Consider the following 20,620-nt stretch of genomic DNA (forward strand, 5'->3'; position numbering starts at 1 on the left):
CAGATGGTATTTTTCAAATAAAAAATATAAAATTGTTGATTTTTAGTAAAAGAAAAATGTAAATAATCGCATTATAAAACGATAACAAAATGCCAGGGCTAAAGTGGGTTTCACTCGTGCAAATAGTGTCAATACACGTCGGCAATGAAAATAAAGTCTGCTATTTGAAGTACTATGTGCCCAATCATCTAATAATATGGTCAAAGTTTGTCGGAAACCCACACGATACAGTGGAAAAGCATACAAGTCCCACAATCCCACCGTTAGAAAAAAAGTGCGCATGCGTCCTTCTCTCGAGCCATTATTTTGTCCTCAAAGCTACTGAACAACGGGCTGGACGCGTCGTTTAATGAATTAAAATATCAAACTCCGAAGGGATATTATTCTCTTTGTCTACCACCGCGGACATAAATGGAGTGTATCGGTCAGTAACTCGGTGTGTGGCAGGGCTGTTGGCTCCTCCGCTGGACTTGGAGGCCGAAGACGGAGTGACAGCCCCGTTAAAAGAAGCAGCAGCCTGGGTGTTTATCTTGTTGGCTAGCCACCTAGCTAGCTTCATAGACAGCGACGAGGGCAGGAAGAATAATTAAAAGGACATATTGATAACCTCCGAAGGAAATAACATTGTTCTTCCTTGAAGCATTCTACGCGAAGAAGACATGGCACACCTACGAGACATGCAAAACCAGGTACATAAAAGGTCTTCACACACTTGTCAGGACAAGGCGACAGACTTTCATTATGGGTGGGAGGGTGACGAAGCATGTGTTATCCATAAGTATTAAGCGACATTTATTTAATGTCAAGTCTAGCTTTGCCGTGAATTAGATAGGGTAGGCAATAAGGTAGCTTTGTGCACATAGTAAACAGTAGACGAGGTGAATCCAACTGGTGGCCCACGGGCCAAATCCGGCCCGGCAGTGACATCACATAGGCCCGCAAGTTCACTAACATTTTTGCAGAAGATTTTTAAAAGCACCAGCACATTGATGACATTTAGAGGATCCGTGACAAACAAGTGTTTTTTTTGCAGCAGAGTGCTCCTGTGATGGAGAGGATCTTTGATCTTACATTAAACTGATGCAATGGTCATTTACCGGTGTGAAAATAAAGAAAATCACAATGGGACAATGAAAAGCGCAAAATGTTATCAGGTGATAATAGCATTTGACCAGTACTCCCATTTGAGAATCACTATTGTAGTGAGTAGATCTGGCACAAGCGTAAACATTCCAATATATTTATGCCTGCCTAAGCGATTTGGTGAAGTAGAAAATACAAGTTATGACAGAGCCTTGCAATGACATTACATACAAAATAAGAGAAATAGAGAAGGGAGAAATCCAGCCTCTCCCGGGCTTCAGAGGGTCACCCAGAACAATTTAGTTGAGTAGCCTAAGCCAAACCATCCTTGAGATGGGAGGAAAACTACCCAAAGTAAATGTTTAATGAGTCAGGAATTGTTTACAGCTCAAAGTTCAGCCAAGAGTCTATATCCAATTGTTTGGAGCAGCTAAAATTAGGTTCATGTTTATATTTTAAACAGGGTATTTGAACATTTTCCTTGATATTTATAAGGCTGACACCCATTATAATGTCTTTCTGACTTTGGCACATACTCTTTGCGTTTCTTAGCAGGAGACGCCCATAATGAGTTGTTTAACTCAGTTGCCATGACAATTACTGTACACATCAAAACACTGAGGAAAAGTACAGAGACTACATATGCAGTGCTGCCCCCAAAAATGTGTAGAATTAATTGTCAGCACAGTCGAATGCCATTATTAATCCATTGCCTCGTCAGCTGTTTAAGTATTCAAATTTGATCATATTTGCTATGACTGGACCAGAATACCCGGTTGGATCCTGAAGAGTACTTCACCAAGCAAGAGCGCATTGGGAAGGGATCCTTTGGAGAGGTCTACAAAGGCATCAACAACCGCACGAAAGAGGTGGTGGCCATTAAAATCATTGACCTGGAGGAGGCGGAGGATGAGATCGAAGACATTCAACAGGAGATCACAGTGCTGAGTCAGTGTGACAGTCCGTTTGTGACCAAGTATTATGGCTCATACCTGAAGGTGAGATAATTGTTTGCACTTGTTATCAACCCAAGTGAATACGCCCCGCACATTTCAGTGTTGCCAGCTATTTAGACAGTAATGGCTGTGTGTTGGCTCATTTTCAGTGGATAGTAATGCTGTTCTAGCAACTGTGTATCCCTTTCGAAGATATAATAGAATGTGACAGGTAGGGATGTCCCGATCCGATCTTCAGGATTCATGAGATCGGGCCTATCCGGTTGCTGTATAACGTTAGTAACTCTGGGCCACACTCCCAACACAGTAGGTGCGGTAATGCGCCTCAAAAGCTTGTTTCCACTCGACTCCCGCCACCCGCAAGAAGAAGAAAACGCAACAACCCCAAGCAGACATGTCCGCAATGTGCCATGGTGAAGTTAGTTTCACACTGGTCGTTGAATATTGGGTTCCTTAGTTACAGAGGTAGTTCCCCTGCACTGTGCCGAACTGCTGTGTCATGGTGCGGGGAGCTCGCACGGGAAGTGCCGCTCTAACCACTGGTTGTTTACACTAGGGACTGTCAATAAATTACTATTGCGTTGAAGAGTTTGTTAAAAAAAAAAAAAAGTCATATGTTGTAAATCTCACAACAAATGATCTATGTAGTATGTAGATCTATGTAGTAAAACAAATGATCTATAACCATGTCAAATGATTAGTCCTACCCTAAAAGTATTTTGCACGCCCATTTTTTCCAATGTTAACTTTTATTGGATGGATTTTTATTGGATCTTTTATGGACTGACTCAGAGGTTTGTTACAAAGGCCAAACAATATTGTTGGTCATGCTGTGTCATAAAAAAGTAAATTCAGCAATACTTTGATTGCATAATTTTTAATGCTTTGAAAAACTATTTCCATAACCATATTCAGTTGCACAAATTCATGTTTGCAACAAAAGTTTATTATGAAAAAAAAGGATCGGTACCAGATGTGATTGGATCGGCCAGACTATAAAAAACATCGGATTAGAAACCAAAAAATGTGCACCGGAGCAACCCTAGTGAGAGGTTACCTTGAAACACCTTATTCTCTGTATTCTGTCTACCAGGGGACCAAGCTTTGGATTATCATGGAATATTTAGGTGGAGGATCTGCTTTGGATCTGGTAAGATTCATTTTCTTGTAGCAGTAAGTTGTTTAAAAACCCTAAAATCTAAAAGCAAAACTGTTACTTTTCACCCCCAGCTCCGTCCAGGGCCTCTTGAAGAGACATACATTGCCACCATATTGCGGGAGATCTTGAAGGGCTTGGAGTATTTGCACTCTGAAAGGAAGATTCATAGGGATATTAAAGGTGCGGAGAATAACGCAAGTCTGTATTTTAACGACGAAGATCAACTATGTCTCTTCCTGCTCACTTTTTGTGTCCAGCTGCCAACGTGCTCTTGTCAGAGCAGGGCGATGTGAAGTTGGCAGATTTTGGGGTGGCGGGACAGTTGACAGACACGCAGATCAAGAGGAACACATTTGTCGGCACGCCCTTCTGGATGGCACCGGAAGTCATCAAACAGTCGGCCTACGACTTCAAGGTGAGGCCACGCTCGGTGGACTTGTCACTTTTAGTAAAACATTAAGCTTAAAGATAGTCTTTGTGTGGGGTGGAAAAAAAAAAGTACACACACTGGACACTTAATTAGGTACACTTGCAGCCGTTCTGGCTTTATTACGGTAATAATGCATTTATGAATGTGGTTATAGTTTACAGGGATGGACTATACTGCATGACACTGGGAGCTGTTTTAATATTTTGGTTACCTAAGCAGTTTCCCATAGGACTGCAATCTATTTATGGCGGTGGGTTGCATGCGGGGGAGGGGTACAGTATGTCAGTCTAATTTGCATAATTGGCCATGATGCATGTGCATAAAATCTTTATGGACAAAAAAAGTGAGCAAAATACATGAAAATCACAACAAATAAGTGTAAAAATGCAAATGAGCTTCCTTCTGTCCCTTATTTTTATGTGTTTTTTTTGCGCGATGGCCCATAGCGCTGGCTGCTCGCTGAGAACAGCGCGATGTGCTTGCATGTCCAATCCGACCAGAATAAGTCGCTATATTAGTCACTCGTCACTTTTTGGAACAACAGAATCTAGAGGGGTCTGAATACTTGCTAAGTTTAGCGACAAAGATGCTAAGATCTGGCAGACCAGATGTGTATGAGGTGTGGTAAGAAACAGATATGATGCCATCTGCTGTACAGACTTGGAACGACCTGCAACATTCAGATAGTCCCATTATAATGTGTTTATGACCAAGGGCGAACAAGTAGCGTCAAATCAATATGTGACGGTCCAAATGTATTGGTGGTGGGCCACCATGAGTGCAGTCCTACATTACAGCAAACTACAACCACCGTAATAAACATGTTGTGACAGTCAGTCGTAGTAAACTTTGATCAAAGTGGCTCTCATTAGATTGGGCAAGTGTACCTAATGTTGTGGCTGGTGATTCTCTAAAGCTTTGCCTGTCATTTTCCCTCCTTTTAGGCTGATATTTGGTCGCTCGGCATCACAGCCATTGAGCTGGCAAAAGGCGAACCTCCCAACTCTGACTTACACCCCATGAGGGTCCTCTTCCTTATCCCCAAAAACACTCCACCCACCTTGGACGGACCTTACAGCAAGCCTTTCAAAGAGTTTGTGGAGGCGTGTCTAAATAAAGACCCCCGTTTTGTGAGTCAAGTCCGTTTGTAATGCATTCCGCACTTGCGTTTTTGTCTTTTTGACTGATCGTCTCCTTCAAATGTGTGTGCGTAGAGGCCAACCGCCAAAGAGCTGCTCAAGCACAAGTTCATCACACGTTACACCAAGAAGACGGCCTATCTGACGGAGCTCATCGACCGGTACCGCCGCTGGAAGTCCGAGGGTCACGGGGAAGAATCCAGCTCTGATGACTCTGATATGTGAGTCTGTGAGGAACACGCTTGTACACGCTACTGACCCATTTGCACTTGTCCTAAAGTCCTACAAGACAGAGCGTTTGGAACTAATTTAGAATGTTCTGAATGTTACTTAATGACCATGTGGTGAAAATGAGCTCTGGATTCCTTTCTCATGCACTCCAAATCATTATTAAGGTTTGTAAATGAAGTTGTCATTTATAATGACTAGGGGTCTCACAAGACACTCAGTTGGCGAGACGAGACGATATACGAGATTTTAACATTATTTCTAAGAAAAGCACAATGAAAAAATGACAATATACTGCAATCTACTACTAGTTTAATTTCTACTACATTACCTTGCATTGCTCCTCACGAAGCGACACTCTTCTGCACTCTGTGTGTATGCTAGCAGCCCCGCCTCCACCCACTGAGAAAAAGAGACTGTATGACTGACAAAAGGTCTCACTCCGTTCACGACGTTGTTCTGTGGAACAAACACGCCAAGGTGCGGAAACCAATGCACAGACTGAACGCTCTTCCTGCCTGCTTGGAGGCGGGAGACAAGGAAGACAGTCACCATGCATATGGCAATATATTGAGGCAGGCAAAATGATCGACTTATCTTGTCATATTTTCATCTTGCGAGATCTTGTGACACCCCTAATATTGACTGTTCATATTTCCAAACCAACAGCCTCCCTCGAATTTAAAGTCGAGTAAATGCTAGCCTAGCATCTTGTATACAAATGAGAATGGTAACCTACCCTTTGTGTTGTCTACTAGCGATCTTTAACTGACATCATGGCGTTTCTCTGTGCAGGGACGGTGATGGCGATGTGGATTCATGCCCCATGTGGACCTTCCCCACCGTCAGACCAAGCTCTATGAATAAGTTACAGAAGGGCTACACACATACTGACTCAGAGGCAAGACACACACAACATAAACACATACACTTGAATATATTTCAAAATCGAACCTTTTTTCCCCCCCGGATGCCTTTCTTTTCTTGATAGTCAGGAGATTCAGTGAAAAGGCAACCCAAGTCACAGTGCCTGTCCGCCTTGGTCACACCCATCTTCAGAGAGGTATGTCTGGTGGCTGTGATACTGTTGCTAATGATCAATGAACAAGGGCACTGGCATGTACACAAGTATAGACTGCAGATAACTAATCTCTGTGACTACACTTGCTGAAGGCAATAGATGCCATATATCACACACGACGACATAACATTAAGCAGTGGGACAGGAGGACGCAAACATCAGCAACCCAAGCATAGCTATGTGAGCTACAGTGCTAACGTTACACTCACATTTTAACAGCAATGCAAGGTTAACCTATACGCTGAGGAAAAACAAAATGATCAAACTTACAGCACTGATGTCGATAGCTACAGGCTTTATTGTAAGATGTGTAGCAAAGCCTTTTTGGTAAACAAAGCTGTCATCCTTGAAGTGTTTGGGGTACATGCGGGACGGGATCATCTAACTCGGGGCAGGTCAGAGGTGGTATCATGTTCATGAGGAAGGACGGTTTTCATTCATTCATTCATTCATTGCTTGAGAGCCAAGATTGGTGCAAACAAGTGAAAGAGATGATTGATTTTTCTCACATTTGGTGCTCCTGAACTGTTCTAACATCGTTTTAAGAAGTCAATGTAAACTACACACAGTGGAACCTCGGTTAGCGATGAAATTTTATGCCAAAATTTTGCTCGTTTGCATACATTTTCCGGTTAGTGTACGAAATGGCGCGTGTCTTGTCGTGTTATTAATAAGCTGCATGAGTCCGGCTGTGTTCTTAATGTACTTTTATCACAAAATGTCCTGTTAGCATCCTTGCTTATCTAGGAAAATGGCAACCGGAAGTCAGCCCGTCTATGGCGTCATCGGCGGTCGACTCTGAAAAATGTTAACACAAGACATGTTTTTAAGGTTTTACAATTATAGTTTTATATGCATAAAACAATTCTGAATGCGTATAAATGACAAATGAAAGGGATAACTAAACATTTTAGGTTACTTTTACCTTCACTGAAGACGTGACTGTTCCCAAAGACGTGATGTGGCAGCGAGATAAACACCTTCCTCTTCCTTCTTGAATTCAATAGTGTTTCGTACCTTCTTTGTGAAAATGCTGTGAGAAACACTATTGAAAATAAGAAATAACTCATGGCAAAACAGGCAGGTGGTGTTGAAGAGGAAGGTGTTCATGTCGCTGCCACATCGTGTCATGTCAAGAATCACCTTCAATGAAGGTAAAAGGAACCTTAATGCTCATTTATCCCTTTCATTCATCATGTACAGTACAGTATATGAATTGTGAACTGTTTTCTGCATGTAAAACTATACAAATTTGTGTTAACAGTTTTGGCTTTCTGGAACGGATTCATTAGATTTACGTTATTTGTTATGGGAACATTGATTTTGTTAGCGTCGGACCTTCTGGAGCAAATAAATGACACTAACCAAGGTTCCACTACTTGAATAAGATAAAGGTTTTTACCAGGCACTATTACCTCATTGACATTTTGCCATCAGTTGAAGGAGAAGCGGCGAGCAAGCGGCGGTGGAGTCGGGGCCATTGAGGAGCTTGAGAACGCCTTCAACCTCGCAGAAGAATCCTGTCCTGGCATCTCCGACCGCCTTGTCACACACATGATGGAGAGAGTGTGCAGGTAGCCTAGCAAGCAGCTTAGCCACTGTTAGCAGGAATTATTCGGCAGAATGAGCCTGCTCTACTCTTAACATGCTTTGTGTTCCATCAGGTTTTCTTTAAACGGTAACACCACGCCATCTTCACGATGAAACCTCGCCCCTTTTGTCTTCTAAACCTGTCCAAGAAATCAGACAAGGACCTCGGCAGCCCCAAACCTCCCTTCTGCTTTTAAAGCCTCCCCCAGATCTTTTATGTAGTTATTAAATATTTTTACAGTTTTTTTCTTTCAGAGCGGAGAGTATTTAAGACAAAAAAAAGCCATGAAAGTTAGCACGTTGTGTGTACCCGTTAGACTGAAAAGGGTATAATAAATTTAATGGAAAAAAGTGTTTTCGGTCTTTTTTTCCCCCAATTACACAAGCTACATTTTAGTAGTTCTCCACAAACATTGAATTGAAACAACTGGACACTTCTTGGTAAAAATTTCACATTTTGTCCAAAAGGTTTCTTCAGTTCTAAACTTAAGATGTGGAGTTAACCTATTTATGTCCCTGGTGGGTGTGTCTCCTGGAAGTGGTCACAATAGGGTTGTTGTTGCCCGGCATAACTGGGTAGTGGCCATTCTTTCTGTTGAGAGAATCTTTGGGAGAGATGGTAGACACTGACAATGTTGAGACATTCTTATAAGCAGACGTTAACTTATTTGACCATTTGTAATTACTTTTATTATGAACTTATTTGACCATTGCCTTTGTAATAAGGTGATGGTGTAAACCTCCTCCTGTTTGAGGGCCGTTCTCGTTTGACAACAGCTTTTTTAACACCTTTCAAACCAGCGGTCCTCGCTATCCAGAATTTAGACATTATCCTCAAAAGGAATGTACATTCTATTTGAGAGACGCATGAACTGCTGATTCTGGGCCTGACGAAACTGCTATATGATGTGTAAGGGCAGTTTGGTCACTCCAATGTACTGGTACTTGGGATTTTGAATCTGCCTGGACAACCGGTGAAACATCCAACAAACAAGGTCCAGTTCCCTCAATTCAACTTTCCCGGATTAGCATGACCTGGATGAGTATAGTAGTAATAGTTAGAGTCCATTGCTGCATTTGTGAGAATGTGCAATAAGATTACATGTATCACTGTTATTTACGTCTATATAAATTCAAGAGATGCAAATCTTCATAGTTGAGTACCACAAGACTGTTTTTGTGACGAATAAAACTTTTATTACAACATTTTGCATCAAGAACAATATTTGGTACTTTAATATTGGATAAAAACAGCTCAAAGAGGAATGTCAGCAGCTCACATTTTGGCTGGTGAGGGAATGAATTGTCATGTATACCTTCATTGGGCCACCTTTGACCTTTATGGTCAAATAAAGCGAGTACAAATACTTAAGAGAAATGTTCTTACCTTGAATTAGACGGAAAGTGAAAACGCTTGACATGATTTCACAGGGACAGAAGAAAGTAATGGATTAACGCCTTCACGTGAAACAAGTATGCAGTGGTCACCCACATCACAACCGACTTTCCTTCATTTATACATTACAGTTTGGAGTAATGTCCAACTGTTGGACTTCACAGGTAAGAGGGATGCACAACACAATGAACACCCACCACTTCACTGGAACTTGCCTCAGATTTGGCTCTGGAGTTGCATGCATGAGGGTAATGACATCAGTAACACTTCATGGCACACTTGGGTGGCCTCTTCTTGACCCGGGGGGAAATACTCTCACATAAAAAGACCATTTAGACAAAGTTGTTTCTTTTGACTCTCACAGTGAAGTTCTGTCATGGAGGAAATATGTGCTTCTGGATGGCAACAAGAATGATCTTCATGTCAAAAACATGCATTTCTTTTCAAATGCAAGGCTAACAGACGGTTTTGTATTAAAAATAAAATTTATATGACGCCATTTAAATCCCGTGGCAATTGCTGAATTATCTGAGACTAAAGGTAAAAAAAAAAAGTGTAAGAAATAAAACTGAGTATATATATCTAGAATGTATCATAACACTTTGAATATATTTTACTATATATATCAGCAATCCAGATCCCGTACGGAATTGAATAAAGATAGTGGCGAGCAGTGCGAGCCGATCGCTGCTGTCCTTCGTCTGTCTCCGGTCAAGTTCAAGTGGTGTCTCAAACACCTTCAATGGAATAAACAGGAAGTCAGTTCTTCTGGAGGATCGACCACGTAAGGTGCTCTTTAAGTTCTCAAACAAGGTACAAATGGATCGTTCTCACCGTCACATTTTCAAACATCTCCCTCTCCGTCTCCCTGCTTCTGCATCTGAGCCTGCATCTTGGCGATCATCTCCTGCATTCGTCTCAACTGCACAACACACAACGTGAGCATCACCTTTTACCCATGGCCATAAATCAGATTTATACAGGGCTGTTCTCGGTACTCAAAGACGCTTTACACAGTATACACATTAAAGAGGACCTATTATGCTTTTCCTCTTTTCTGACCTAGAAAGATTGTTAAAATGTTCTATTCACGTGTTGAACGATGGCAATGCGTCGGATAATGAGGTTTGCGCATTTGGAAGTGAGACCTGAAAGCAGTTTTGGATGGCCCTGCACGCTGTGTTTTACAGAGTTTTTTGTTTGTTTGTTTTTTTTTTCCAAAGTTCCATTTACAACTTTGACTCCCTTATATGGGCATGCCCAGGCAAACGCTGTGGCCCTGCTCACCCATTCTCCAGTGATTCCCAACCAATGTGTCCCAGGAAACTATGCAATTTTACTTAATTAGTTCAAAAATGATTTACTTACTACAAATAATGTATTTCTGTTTATCTATCCATTAGAAATGTGCAATCTCATTATCAGCTGGGATAGGCTCCAGCATACCCCCGCGACCCTAATGAGGATGAGCGGCATAGAAAATGACGGGTGGATGGCAATTTTTCTATAATTGCATATTGCAGTATTTGTCGTGTGTGTGAAATCCATCCAGTAGCATCACAGTAAAAGAAGTGTTCATTACACAACATTAGTTTGAGGGAAGAGCCGCTGCCAGTATCGGTGTCGGTTGATATCGGTATAAGTAATGAAGTGCTGGACGATATCGGCATATCGAGCATGTTTACTATGTATGCTAGTGACGAATAGAGACAGAACAATGAAATGCTTTTCTACTGGATGACAAAAGGTACATAATTAGCCTGTGCGTGCATTCAGACAACACAATAAGTCAGTCCTGAGATGTTTCTAATGTTAAATATGTCAATAAAGGTTGGGAACTGACCAAGTCTATGCATCTATTGTTCATGTGATAATGTAGTGTAATGTGTGGCACCACCCACCTCAGCCTCCTTCTCCTGCAGGATCATATCCTTGTCCGTTTCCTCTGGTTCCGGACCCTTTCTGCTTTAGTCACAAATAAGACATTTACTATGCTGCTGCCTTTAAAAAGGTACACATTGTAAATGTGTATTTCACAATGTATGCAAATCATCTGATGAAAATGATAAAAACATATGCACTGGCAGTGAAACAGCTAAAACTGTGCGTGAGGAGCGCATGTTTGTGCCGTTGAGGAAATATTAGGCAAACATGACAAAAGCCACATAGAGAAAGTGGAAAAGGGTCAGTGGGTTAGTGTTGGAGTTCTCTATAGGACGCTAGAGGAAAGTGGGCATCCAACTACAAAAAGGAAAGCAGTGAAATTCTACCATAGAAGCAGAAGTGTGAAAGTCAGGGGAACAGCGATACCTCCCCCACTTGAAGACAAAAAAAACATTACCTCCAATAGTCCGCTCATGGAATTGGACAAATCAAGACCAGATCCTGGTAAAAACCAGTCCTTTATCCTGGATTGGCTTTGGATGAAAGGCTACAAGAACTGTTTGAGCTATGTTGACACTTACATGATGATATGTTAAAGGTGATTCTGTTTTAAGTCCTCTATGAGCTACACATGCCAATAAACTACACTATTCAGCTCCGTTCCACATGGCTTGAACTTGGTATTTGCTAATGTAGCTTCCATGCAAAATGATGAGTTAGCGCTACAGTCTAACTGATACTAGTTAACAGCATTAAATGATGGAGGAACATCACGACAGGAAGGTTATTGCATCATAAGATGTCAAAATAATGTTCTTCATAGCTTCGACACAAAGAGCTTTCATTGTCCTTGCTTACAGATTAAAGTTCTGTGTGCGTGTGTGTGTGTGTGTGTGTTGAGCAACAGTGTATGAAATTTCAGCATGTCACTAATACTTTGACTGCCAAAGGGATCTTGTAATCAAATTGTTTGAGGTGGGGGAGGTGCAGAAAACAGCAAGCGGACAGGCAGGTACGTACGCAGGGGATAGAGGCAGAATGTAACCATGGGAGGACAACCTGCCGCTGCGCTTGAGGCGATCTGAGCGGAAGTTCTCATAGTGCAAGTCCTGGGTCACTTCCTGTAGATCCTGCATGTGGGTACTGTGGAGTCGTGGTACAGTTACTCATGCAAGAAATAAAACTGGATGTAAGCAGCAGGCGTTCGCTCACATCAGCATGGTACGCAGCTTGAGGAAGTCGTTGTGTTCTGGGTTCTCCACCTCCACCACTCCCCAGGGGTACAGGCGGCCACGCACCTTCTTCCCCTTGGCCTCGATCTGCTGGTTGGATCCAACCACCGCAAAAGGGATGCTAGCCTGGAGAACAGCAGTCGTCGTCGGTGAACTATGCGACGCTTACGCTAGGTCTTTTGCCAACGTGTCTGACTAAAAACAACTGACTGCCGTTATTGTGTAAATGTTATGCAAGACTACAGTACTTGTTGTTCAAAGACACCATAATCAGTGGCGCTGATTCCTGCTCTCCACAATAAACACATGCCACCCACTAACATGCATCAATAAAGTTAAAAATAGCCATAAAAGAAACTTAAAAAGCAACAATGGTCACACACTACTCAGCAAGAGAGTGAATTTGTGCACATTCAGGTAGAAACTCGTTCTGCGATTGTAACACACAGTGATGTCGTTTTCAGTAATCTAAACATAAGAGTGTGGATAAAAGGCATTGAACGCAAGGTAGCCTCCTTTGATAAATAATGTATAAATCACAGCCTTAATGGATTTTTTTAATATTAATTTATTTTTAGATGTGCAGGTTGGGGATCAGCTACTAATGCAGTTCTTTTTTGAAGATCAATCAGCTACCTATCCGGTTTTATTTTGAAGCTTGGATAAGATCGGATAGAGCCATGAGAACGAGCTGATGTGGTTTTAAACACGAGTGTTCAGCGTGACCACCACTGTATGAAGTTCGGAACTCTGGAGCACACTCCAACATGGTAGGTGGCGGTAAAGGGTCTCAAAGCTGGTTGCCACCCGCCACGTGGAAAAAGAAGACCATGCACAACACCATGCAGACATGTCCGCGGTGTGTGGATACTATTCACTGGAACACAACGATAACCAAACAGCAACTTGCAAGATTTGTAAACTGGGTGTTTCTCCGTTGTCAAATACATCGCATTAGACGATCAACTGCTTTTGGTCGTGGAAAACGCTGGCTTTCGTCATCTCATGGACTTTTTGGAGCCAAGTTGCGAAGTCCCTTCTCAGCACTGTATTTCAAACACGGCACAACCTGAACTGCACAACAAAATCTGTGAGCGTGTCCAAGCTGTTTTATCGGATGCAACCGCTATTTCATGCATGACCAACATATGGAGCTCTAACGATTGCCCGATTTCACTGCTCAGCCTTACTGCCCACTGGATTGATTTTTGGATCGGTACCTGATCGGATTGGCAAGACTATTTTTTAAAAAAATCATATCGGAAGCCAAAAAATGTACATGGGACATTCGTCGTGCACGTCACGCTTTGCGTAGAGACGGAAGGCTTTGTTATACTCCAGCATCACCGCGCTGGCCTAAGCGACCCCAACTGAGAGGACAAAGCAACTGAAACTGGAAAAATGCAACAAAATGCGTGCCGACAGCAGCAAAGCGTATTCGAGGGTCAAAATGTGTGCAGTGTACAAAAAATGCGCACATGTCGGCAGGTCTGTATTTGCCTGCTGATGTACGCTCTCGCTTTCAACACATTTTTCTTGACACGTGTCAACATTTATTTGGCTGAGCAGCTTTGAGAGATCAAAGATGAAACATTTACCTTGAGGATCCTGGTCTGCTCTTTAAAGTCCTCGTCCTCATCAGATTCAGCATCGGGAAGGTGGTAAATCTTGATACCATGTTCATCAATTTCATCCAGAATCTGAACAATCAGATGAGCGTAAGAGCAAAAGAGGTCAGTGAATACACAAGAATTAGGCCCGTGCAATAATAACAATGAACAGTGTCCTCACCCTGCGCTTGAGCCGCTCTCTCTCTCTGAGGGTGAGCGTGTCTGCCTTGGCAATGACAGGAACCACGTTGACCTTGTTGTGGATGGCCTTCATGAATTGAACATCCAGGGGTTTCAGGCTGAGAAGCGCAGGCCCAAAATTAAGTTTTGCTGTTGGAGTGAGCAGAAAAAATGTTTCCGGACTCACCCATGCCCGAGCGGGGAAATGAAATAGAAGCAGCAGTGAACTCTATTGTCGACAATGTGCCGACGATTGAGGCCGCTCTCGTCGTGGAGGTACCGCTCAAACTGGTCATCGATGTAGCTTATAATGGTGCTGAAACTGGTAAAATGTGGCAGACGTGCATTAAAGTGACAGCAAACATAGCCAAGAAGAAAATTTTAAAAAGCACTCGGTAGAGTGCCAACCTCCAACACGGTGAAAAGATTGTCATTCTGCATGTCAACAGGATTCCAGGTTGACGGTCCCACTGAGAGATGACCGAATATAAATTCCTCTACCTTCATTTTTATTTTGATCTGCATAAATATAATGGGTTCCTGCGATGCAGCAAGTTTCATGGAAAAGTCTTTGCAAAATCTCACTAACATTGGCGAAAACAGTAACGTTCACCTGAAAGTTTTGCTCTTGGAAGAAATAAACCAATGAATCAATAAGATTGATCTCTGAATGTACAGCTTTTGTAAAATAGCGTCACAGAAATGACAGCAGGTACTTGAAATCTTTAAATCAAACTCGTCTCAGAGCTGTACGGTAATTATAATACTGTGAAAGCGTCAAACTGTGACATTTTTGTCCAAGGTTATCATTCCGTCACAATCTCATACCGGCCCTTGCCTACTCATGTTCCATATAACACTTCCGTTACACACCAGTCCTGACTGTTGATGGCATCTCCGTATCCTGGGGTGTCAACCACAGTGAGTCGCAGCTTCACCCCTCGCTCTTCAATTTCCACCGTGGATGCTTCGATCTGAACGGTCCTCTCGATCTTTTCTGATTGAGAAAGAACAAGAGTCAATGACGCTCACCGACATGGCAAAAACGGTCAGGACCAGTGCTTCTCAATTATTTTCAGTCATGCCCAGTGCCCAGTGAAGCACTGATCTAGGGTTGTTGTTATGTATGTGTTCTACCTGCTGCCCCAGGAATGATCCTCTCAGGGTAGAGGTCGGTCAGGAACAGGCTGTTGATCAGGGTGGATTTTCCAAGTCCAGATTCACCTTTTGGCCACAAAGAATATTAAAAGTATTAATGTACATCACTAAATTGATCTTTGTTTATAACCTCTCCTTGTGTGGTGTGTAAAAAAGATAAAATTTAAAAAAAAGACACCTGCCCGGGAAACACACTGGACTAGGCTTAGAAGCAGGAAAACATAAGACACACGATACTAAATGTGACTTAATCTTTCCCAGAGCTATCACGTGGCTAATCCCAGTACCTGAGGAAGGAGTGTCAGTGTGTGGATAGTGATCAGTCTGCCTTAGTATGTGCACAAAATAACCAGAGGACATGCATACATATTTGGATTATGCTGGTGACAAATACAAGTCGACTATTCAAGATGATGTTGTACTTGAAATGTGCACACCATATTACCTCCTCAACCTTGGTGGATGTTTGTCAAATTCTAGTTATATGTGGTCATTGCTAAAACAGCATATCAAATTGCATTGCATATCAAGCCTTATGCATGAAGTGTGCACATCCTAAAACTAAATAATGTAATCCAATGCATTTCTATGGTCACAGAGACACCTTAAACCAGGGGTGTCCAAACTTTTTCCACCAAGGGCCAATTTAAAAAAAAACATTGAAATGACATGCTCATGCATCATTGCCAGTTAAGCACATTGATGAATGCAGCCCTGTGGATAACACTGGAGTGTGTGCAATTTACTGTAAACCAGTGGTCCCCAAGCTTTTTACAGTCGTGTACCCCTTCAGACATTTGAGCTGAAGCCATGTACCCCCTACTCCTGCACACTTAAAAAACACAAACCATTTAATCTTAGTTAACGTAAAATATTGAACATAATAATTGGTTCATTAATTTTACCGTAATTTCGGGTCAAAAATGTGTATTTGGCATGGTCACATTTTGATCAAGTTTTACATGAGCACCGATAAATAGATGAGTATTCATCCTACATCTCTTTTATTCCAGTCTGATCTTGCCATCCTTCCCTATGAAAGGATTGAATCATTTGAGATTCACTTTTTTTGTCCAGTCACAATGGCTATGGTTGAAGCCTGCATATTAATTCAATACCAATGGGAAAGTTTAACCATCATGATAAAGCAGTATCCGAAGTACAAAAATACATACAGCCAACAAAAACGATACATTTTTAGGGGACTCCCCACTGACAGTGACAGGTTTTCACCGCTGCGTCGTGCGGGCGATTGGGACGCCAATATAAACAAAATCTTCAAGATTAAACACTCTTAATGCACAAAATAATCATCACACTTACTTTATTTGGTCATATGATGCACACAGAGCAATGAACAACTTCATGCATGTCTCCTTTCTGCTCCATTCTCCTTCACCGTGAGGCATTCGGGCGCACTGGTGAGTATTAGGTGCTAACTGTTTGTCATTTTTGTTCCCATACCCCCATGACAATTGGCGCACTCCTGGGGGTACGTGCACCCCACTTTTTGGAACCTAGGCTGTAAACTAAAGAACTGATCAGATACTGTAACAAACACAAGCATGTCCAACTACCGACACTGCATAGAAATGGGACAAAAACGGTATTTTCCAGACTATAAGTCATACTTATTTTCACGGTTTGGCTGATCCTGCAACTTGTACTCCAGAGTGTTTTTTTTCCCCACTGACAGCCGCAAGAGATCTCTGTAGGCTTGTGTGCCAGTATCTGCTACTCCTATCACTCCTGTGCCACTGAAAATTTACCATGTAAACAAAAAATAAATACCATGTAAATAAAAAATAAGGCCCTGTCCACACACATAGAGATACTTTAAAACCGCACATTTTTCTATGCGTTTCGGCCTCTCATCCACACGCATACAAAGATTTTTGTCCTTAAAAACTGAGCTTTTGGAAAACTTCGGCCAGGGTGAAGATTTTTTTGGTAACTCGGGCTTCAGTGTATTTGTGTGGATGGCGAAGAGAGAGCTTTTGGCTTGTTGCTGACAGATGATGTAACAATTATGTGCGGTTATTTCCACATCAATTTCATATGTGAAATGGCACACATAACATTGCTGGTTTCAAGCATGCTGAAATTACTTTTTGTGTGTATAAGAGTAAACATACGCCTACTTTCGCTTTACATTGACCAACAAAGGCGCCGTTGTAGGCTTCTGAGGAGGCTATACTGCTGCAGTTTTGCTCGCTAAACGGCTGTGACACACTCGCCAACGATGGCAATTTGGGACTAGACCCGATTGGACCTCTAGCTGGTAGGACAACTTTGACCAGCATGGCATTATTTTGGAAGAATGGCGTGGGAATGTTAGCATGGCAAGAAACTTGTGATTGCTCCTGTACATCGCTATGTTTGTTATGATACGTCTACGTAAATGACGTCATCGGCACCTCTGATTGGTTAAAATTGACCTAACAGTCTTTGGCTCCGTAAAATACGTTAATACATAGCTTGGTTACTCTATTTAGTGTACTGAAAAATGTTACAAGACACCAAACCTGATCAAATGTCAGAATGTCTCATGACCAACACGAGCTCAAGCAACCACTTCAAGGCTTCATGCATACATTTCATGCCTGTGGTCTTCCACCAAAGCAACATACTGTATACATTTAATACACAGTGTGAGAGATTACTGGTAAAAATGATAGAATGTGAATTTGAGTGGTTTTCATGAAGAAAAACGGATTAGCTACAGAACCTCGCACAGAAGGTGAAATAGTTAATTCATTATTAGTGAGGTCAAGTGATGAGCAGGCCTGGTCCACTGTATGAAACAATCCCTGCAGGCCCACATGCTACATTCCACTCTGGTTTATTTTGAAGCAAAAAAAAGGGATGAACAACAATGTTTTACAGCGCTTCCATCCCTCCCCCTTTCCCAAGTGAGGGTTGGAAAGTCACAGGAGTTTACACTGCTGAAGACCCCAGCTGAGCAACTACACTGATGTGTTCCTTATGCATTAAACCAGGGGACACGGACTGTTTTTTTAAATAAAGAATTGCAGCACCAATTCACAAAATACACAACCAACACAAGCTACAAGAGAAGCCCATTTGGTGCAAGTTGACAACGTGAAAACGTAGTCACAAACTTACCGACAACCATAAGGGTGAACTCAAAACCCTTTTTAACGGACTTGCGGTGAACCTGATTTGGCAGGTTGGCGAATCCAACATACCCTGGCGTCTCAGGGTTAGTGAACTGGCCTTGCTGCAGGAACAAGAAACAGAAAGTAGAAAAACACATAAGTAAAACAAACAAGCTAAATCTTAATTCCCCCCCCCTCCTCCTCCTCCTGTTAAATGACAGCCAATTGGAAGCCATGATGAATGGGACAGCCACTCACTATATCCTGAGGCATTTAGGTGTAAAACAGTGACTCCTCTGCAATCTATGTGCAGAAGACCTCCCACCCCTCATTCCAGTGTTTACTGTGCTCCTGTTTAAAGCCGCACAGAACTACCCGCTACTACTTTAGTAGTAGTATGCTACACATATTTGGATTTGACTTTGTCTAAACTCACTTTGTGGGAAAAAAAATATTGGGATAAATATTGTCTATCAATATTCAACCTAAATATGTCAAGATATTACTTTTAGGCCGTATCACCCAGCCCTAAGAGAGACTTAAAGTTTATGCTTTTGTTTGAAATAAAATGAATTGTAATACAATGTTACTATCTTTTAATTTGTATTTAAGACATTTTATGAAATTTGAAGAGAATTTTACACATTTTAAGGCCTTAAATTCAAATGACTGGATTTAAGACTTTTTGGTTGTCCATCATGTTTAATACTCTACTATGATTTGATGATGTCCATGGGCTTCACTGGCTGTGAAGGATTTTCATCCAAATATTAAAATCGATTTGTTTGGACACGGTCTATGCTGAACTGTACAGGTAGTAGTAATTCCCAAACAGTAAATGCCATATCTTTGTGAGACCTCTTCAATTAAAGCTGAAAGTCAACACTTCAAATCACATGCTGATTTATTTATTTCAAATCCATTGTGTGTGGGGTCAATTAAAAAAAATAGACTTTACTGTTGCTTTCTCTTTTTTTACAAACAATCTTGATGGCAAAGAATTTTCAGTATTAAATTTGTGGTTAAATTTACAGTACCGGTCACATTGTGACCAATCACAAAACACACAACAGGATATAGGGGGAAAGCAGATCATAGTGACTGTAAAAATAAAAAGACTCACCTTCATCTTGTCGGTGTGAGACATGATTGTTTTTCCCCTCGCTGAGCCTGGAAGAAAAGGCAAAACATTTCACATACACACAAAAAACCTGTCTCGACAAATACTTTCTGCAATGGTAGCACCGCATCATCATGCCTCGATGATTATGAGCCTTGCAGTGTGAGAGACAGGAAGTCTGGTTTGCTTTTGTGAAAGAAGGGCTCAAATGTCACCACAAAAAAAACGGATATGCTTATTTCCTGTGAACTACACTCCAGCCGCATCCTTTTACTTCTACTAGTATTACTTTAAGTACTTCAAGGTTGACTATCTACGTCTGAACTTCGAGTGAAACAAGAAAGGAAGCCACGTCGCTAGACCATAAATGTATTCATGAACACCAAGAAACCGTTAAAGGCACAGTTAAGTTTGCTAATGAATTAGCAAGGGCTCCTTCTCCTTCTAACGGTTGACACGCCAGTGGGTGTGGAAAGGTCTGATGGTGACGTCTGCAGTGAAACTATATCACTTTTAATGATACTTATCTTCAAAAGCAGTCAAACCGAGGAAATTGTACTTTTTTTTTTAAATCAAAGCAGCTAACTCAAGCTGTGCTCGCTGTTAGCATAGCATCAACTACTAACGAGCTTGGTTAACTCGCGAAGCTAATGTTAGCAAAGTAGCTGCACGCGCCTGCCACTTATGTGACTTACAAGTGATAAGTTTGTAAAATATTAGTCGTTACCGTAGAGAGTGTCTGGACAAACAGAAGAGTCGAGGAACCGGCGGCAGGCAAAAGTAATTTGACTTGGCGGACACCTCGAATTCTTCAGATTCCGGTGCAGCAGCAGCAGGAGTAGCTTCCTCCAGCACACAGACCACAATGCACTGCGAGAGAGGGAGCGCGATCAAGGCATCCAGGCGGCAATTCCAGCCCAGTGAGTCATCAAGGGGTGTCCAAAATGCGGCCGGGGGCCCATTTGTGCAATAAAAATTAAATGAAAAAAGGCAAAAAAGGGAAACTCGAGCAAAAATGCACAACATAAAGAGGAACAAATGTTGATTTTTTTCTTGTTATTGTGGCTGTTGTTTACTAGGACCACAGAAATGTTGCTGCAGGATGGGCTACATTAGTTCCATTAATTAACAAGTCATGTCTATTTACAAGCTTGTTAACAAGATTGTCAATGTTGTATCTTGTGTTCAGTGGTTAAATGTAGGTCATGTTATAGGTTCAACAAGGATAAGAGTGCATTTTATAGTACTGTACATT

At 41.8% G+C, this 20,620-nt stretch overlaps 2 protein-coding genes across 5 annotated transcripts; one reads left to right on the top strand and one right to left on the bottom strand.

Annotated features, from left to right (window-relative positions):
• Window positions 1-282: 282 nt before the first annotated feature.
• Window positions 283-8,982, top strand: stk25b (serine/threonine kinase 25b). Of its 2 annotated transcripts, XM_054767190.1 has the most exons (11): window positions 284-689; window positions 1,851-2,081; window positions 3,133-3,189; window positions 3,270-3,378; window positions 3,456-3,613; window positions 4,573-4,758; window positions 4,843-4,988; window positions 5,791-5,896; window positions 5,987-6,058; window positions 7,514-7,650; window positions 7,741-8,974. In XM_054767190.1, the coding sequence occupies exons 1-11, from the start codon at window positions 660-662 to the stop codon at window positions 7,778-7,780; spliced, it is 1,272 nt and encodes a 423-aa protein (XP_054623165.1). In that variant the 5' UTR covers window positions 284-659; the 3' UTR covers window positions 7,781-8,974. The 2 variants fall into 2 exon arrangements, with proteins under 2 accessions (XP_054623166.1, XP_054623165.1); XM_054767191.1 differs by lacking the exon at window positions 1,851-2,081 and having other exon boundaries at window positions 283-689; window positions 7,741-8,982.
• On the bottom strand, window positions 8,824-20,230 carry septin2 (septin 2). 3 transcript variants are annotated; one of them, XM_054767194.1, is made up of 13 exons: window positions 20,093-20,230; window positions 19,369-19,415; window positions 18,253-18,367; window positions 15,106-15,192; window positions 14,842-14,965; window positions 14,156-14,290; window positions 13,970-14,087; window positions 13,777-13,878; window positions 12,159-12,304; window positions 12,006-12,089; window positions 10,964-11,024; window positions 9,897-9,984; window positions 8,824-9,799 (listed from the first exon to the last, which is right to left on the bottom strand). In XM_054767194.1, the coding sequence occupies exons 2-12, from the start codon at window positions 19,390-19,392 to the stop codon at window positions 9,907-9,909; spliced, it is 1,074 nt and encodes a 357-aa protein (XP_054623169.1). In that variant the 5' UTR covers window positions 19,393-19,415; window positions 20,093-20,230; the 3' UTR covers window positions 8,824-9,799; window positions 9,897-9,906. The 3 variants fall into 3 exon arrangements, with proteins under 3 accessions (XP_054623169.1, XP_054623168.1, XP_054623167.1); XM_054767193.1 differs by having other exon boundaries at window positions 11,967-12,089; XM_054767192.1 differs by having other exon boundaries at window positions 10,964-11,027; window positions 11,967-12,089.
• Window positions 20,231-20,620: the final 390 nt, after the last annotated feature.

This window comes from Dunckerocampus dactyliophorus, chromosome 2, assembly GCF_027744805.1.
Source record: "Dunckerocampus dactyliophorus isolate RoL2022-P2 chromosome 2, RoL_Ddac_1.1, whole genome shotgun sequence".
Taxonomy (NCBI): Eukaryota; Metazoa; Chordata; class Actinopteri; order Syngnathiformes; family Syngnathidae; genus Dunckerocampus; species Dunckerocampus dactyliophorus.

What these genes read in the sequence shown, in the direction of transcription:
- stk25b (XM_054767190.1), top strand. Translation starts at nt 660, where the DNA reads ATGGCACACCTACGAGACATGCAAAACCAG. An exon ending in AGCTCTGATGACTCTGATAT is followed by an intron (nt 4,989 to 5,790) that starts GTGAGTCTGTGA and finishes TTCTCTGTGCAG; the next exon opens with GGACGGTGATGGCGATGTGG. An exon ending in ACACACATACTGACTCAGAG is followed by an intron (nt 5,897 to 5,986) that starts GCAAGACACACA and finishes TTTTCTTGATAG; the next exon opens with TCAGGAGATTCAGTGAAAAG.
- septin2 (XM_054767192.1), bottom strand. Translation starts at nt 19,392, where the DNA reads ATGTCTCACACCGACAAGATGAAG. An exon ending in GAGAGCGGCTCAAGCGCAGG is followed by an intron (nt 13,879 to 13,969) that starts GTGAGGACACTG and finishes CTGATTGTTCAG; the next exon opens with ATTCTGGATGAAATTGATGA. An exon ending in ATTCTGCCTCTATCCCCTGC is followed by an intron (nt 11,028 to 11,966) that starts GTACGTACCTGC and finishes TTGTGACTAAAG; the next exon opens with CAGAAAGGGTCCGGAACCAG.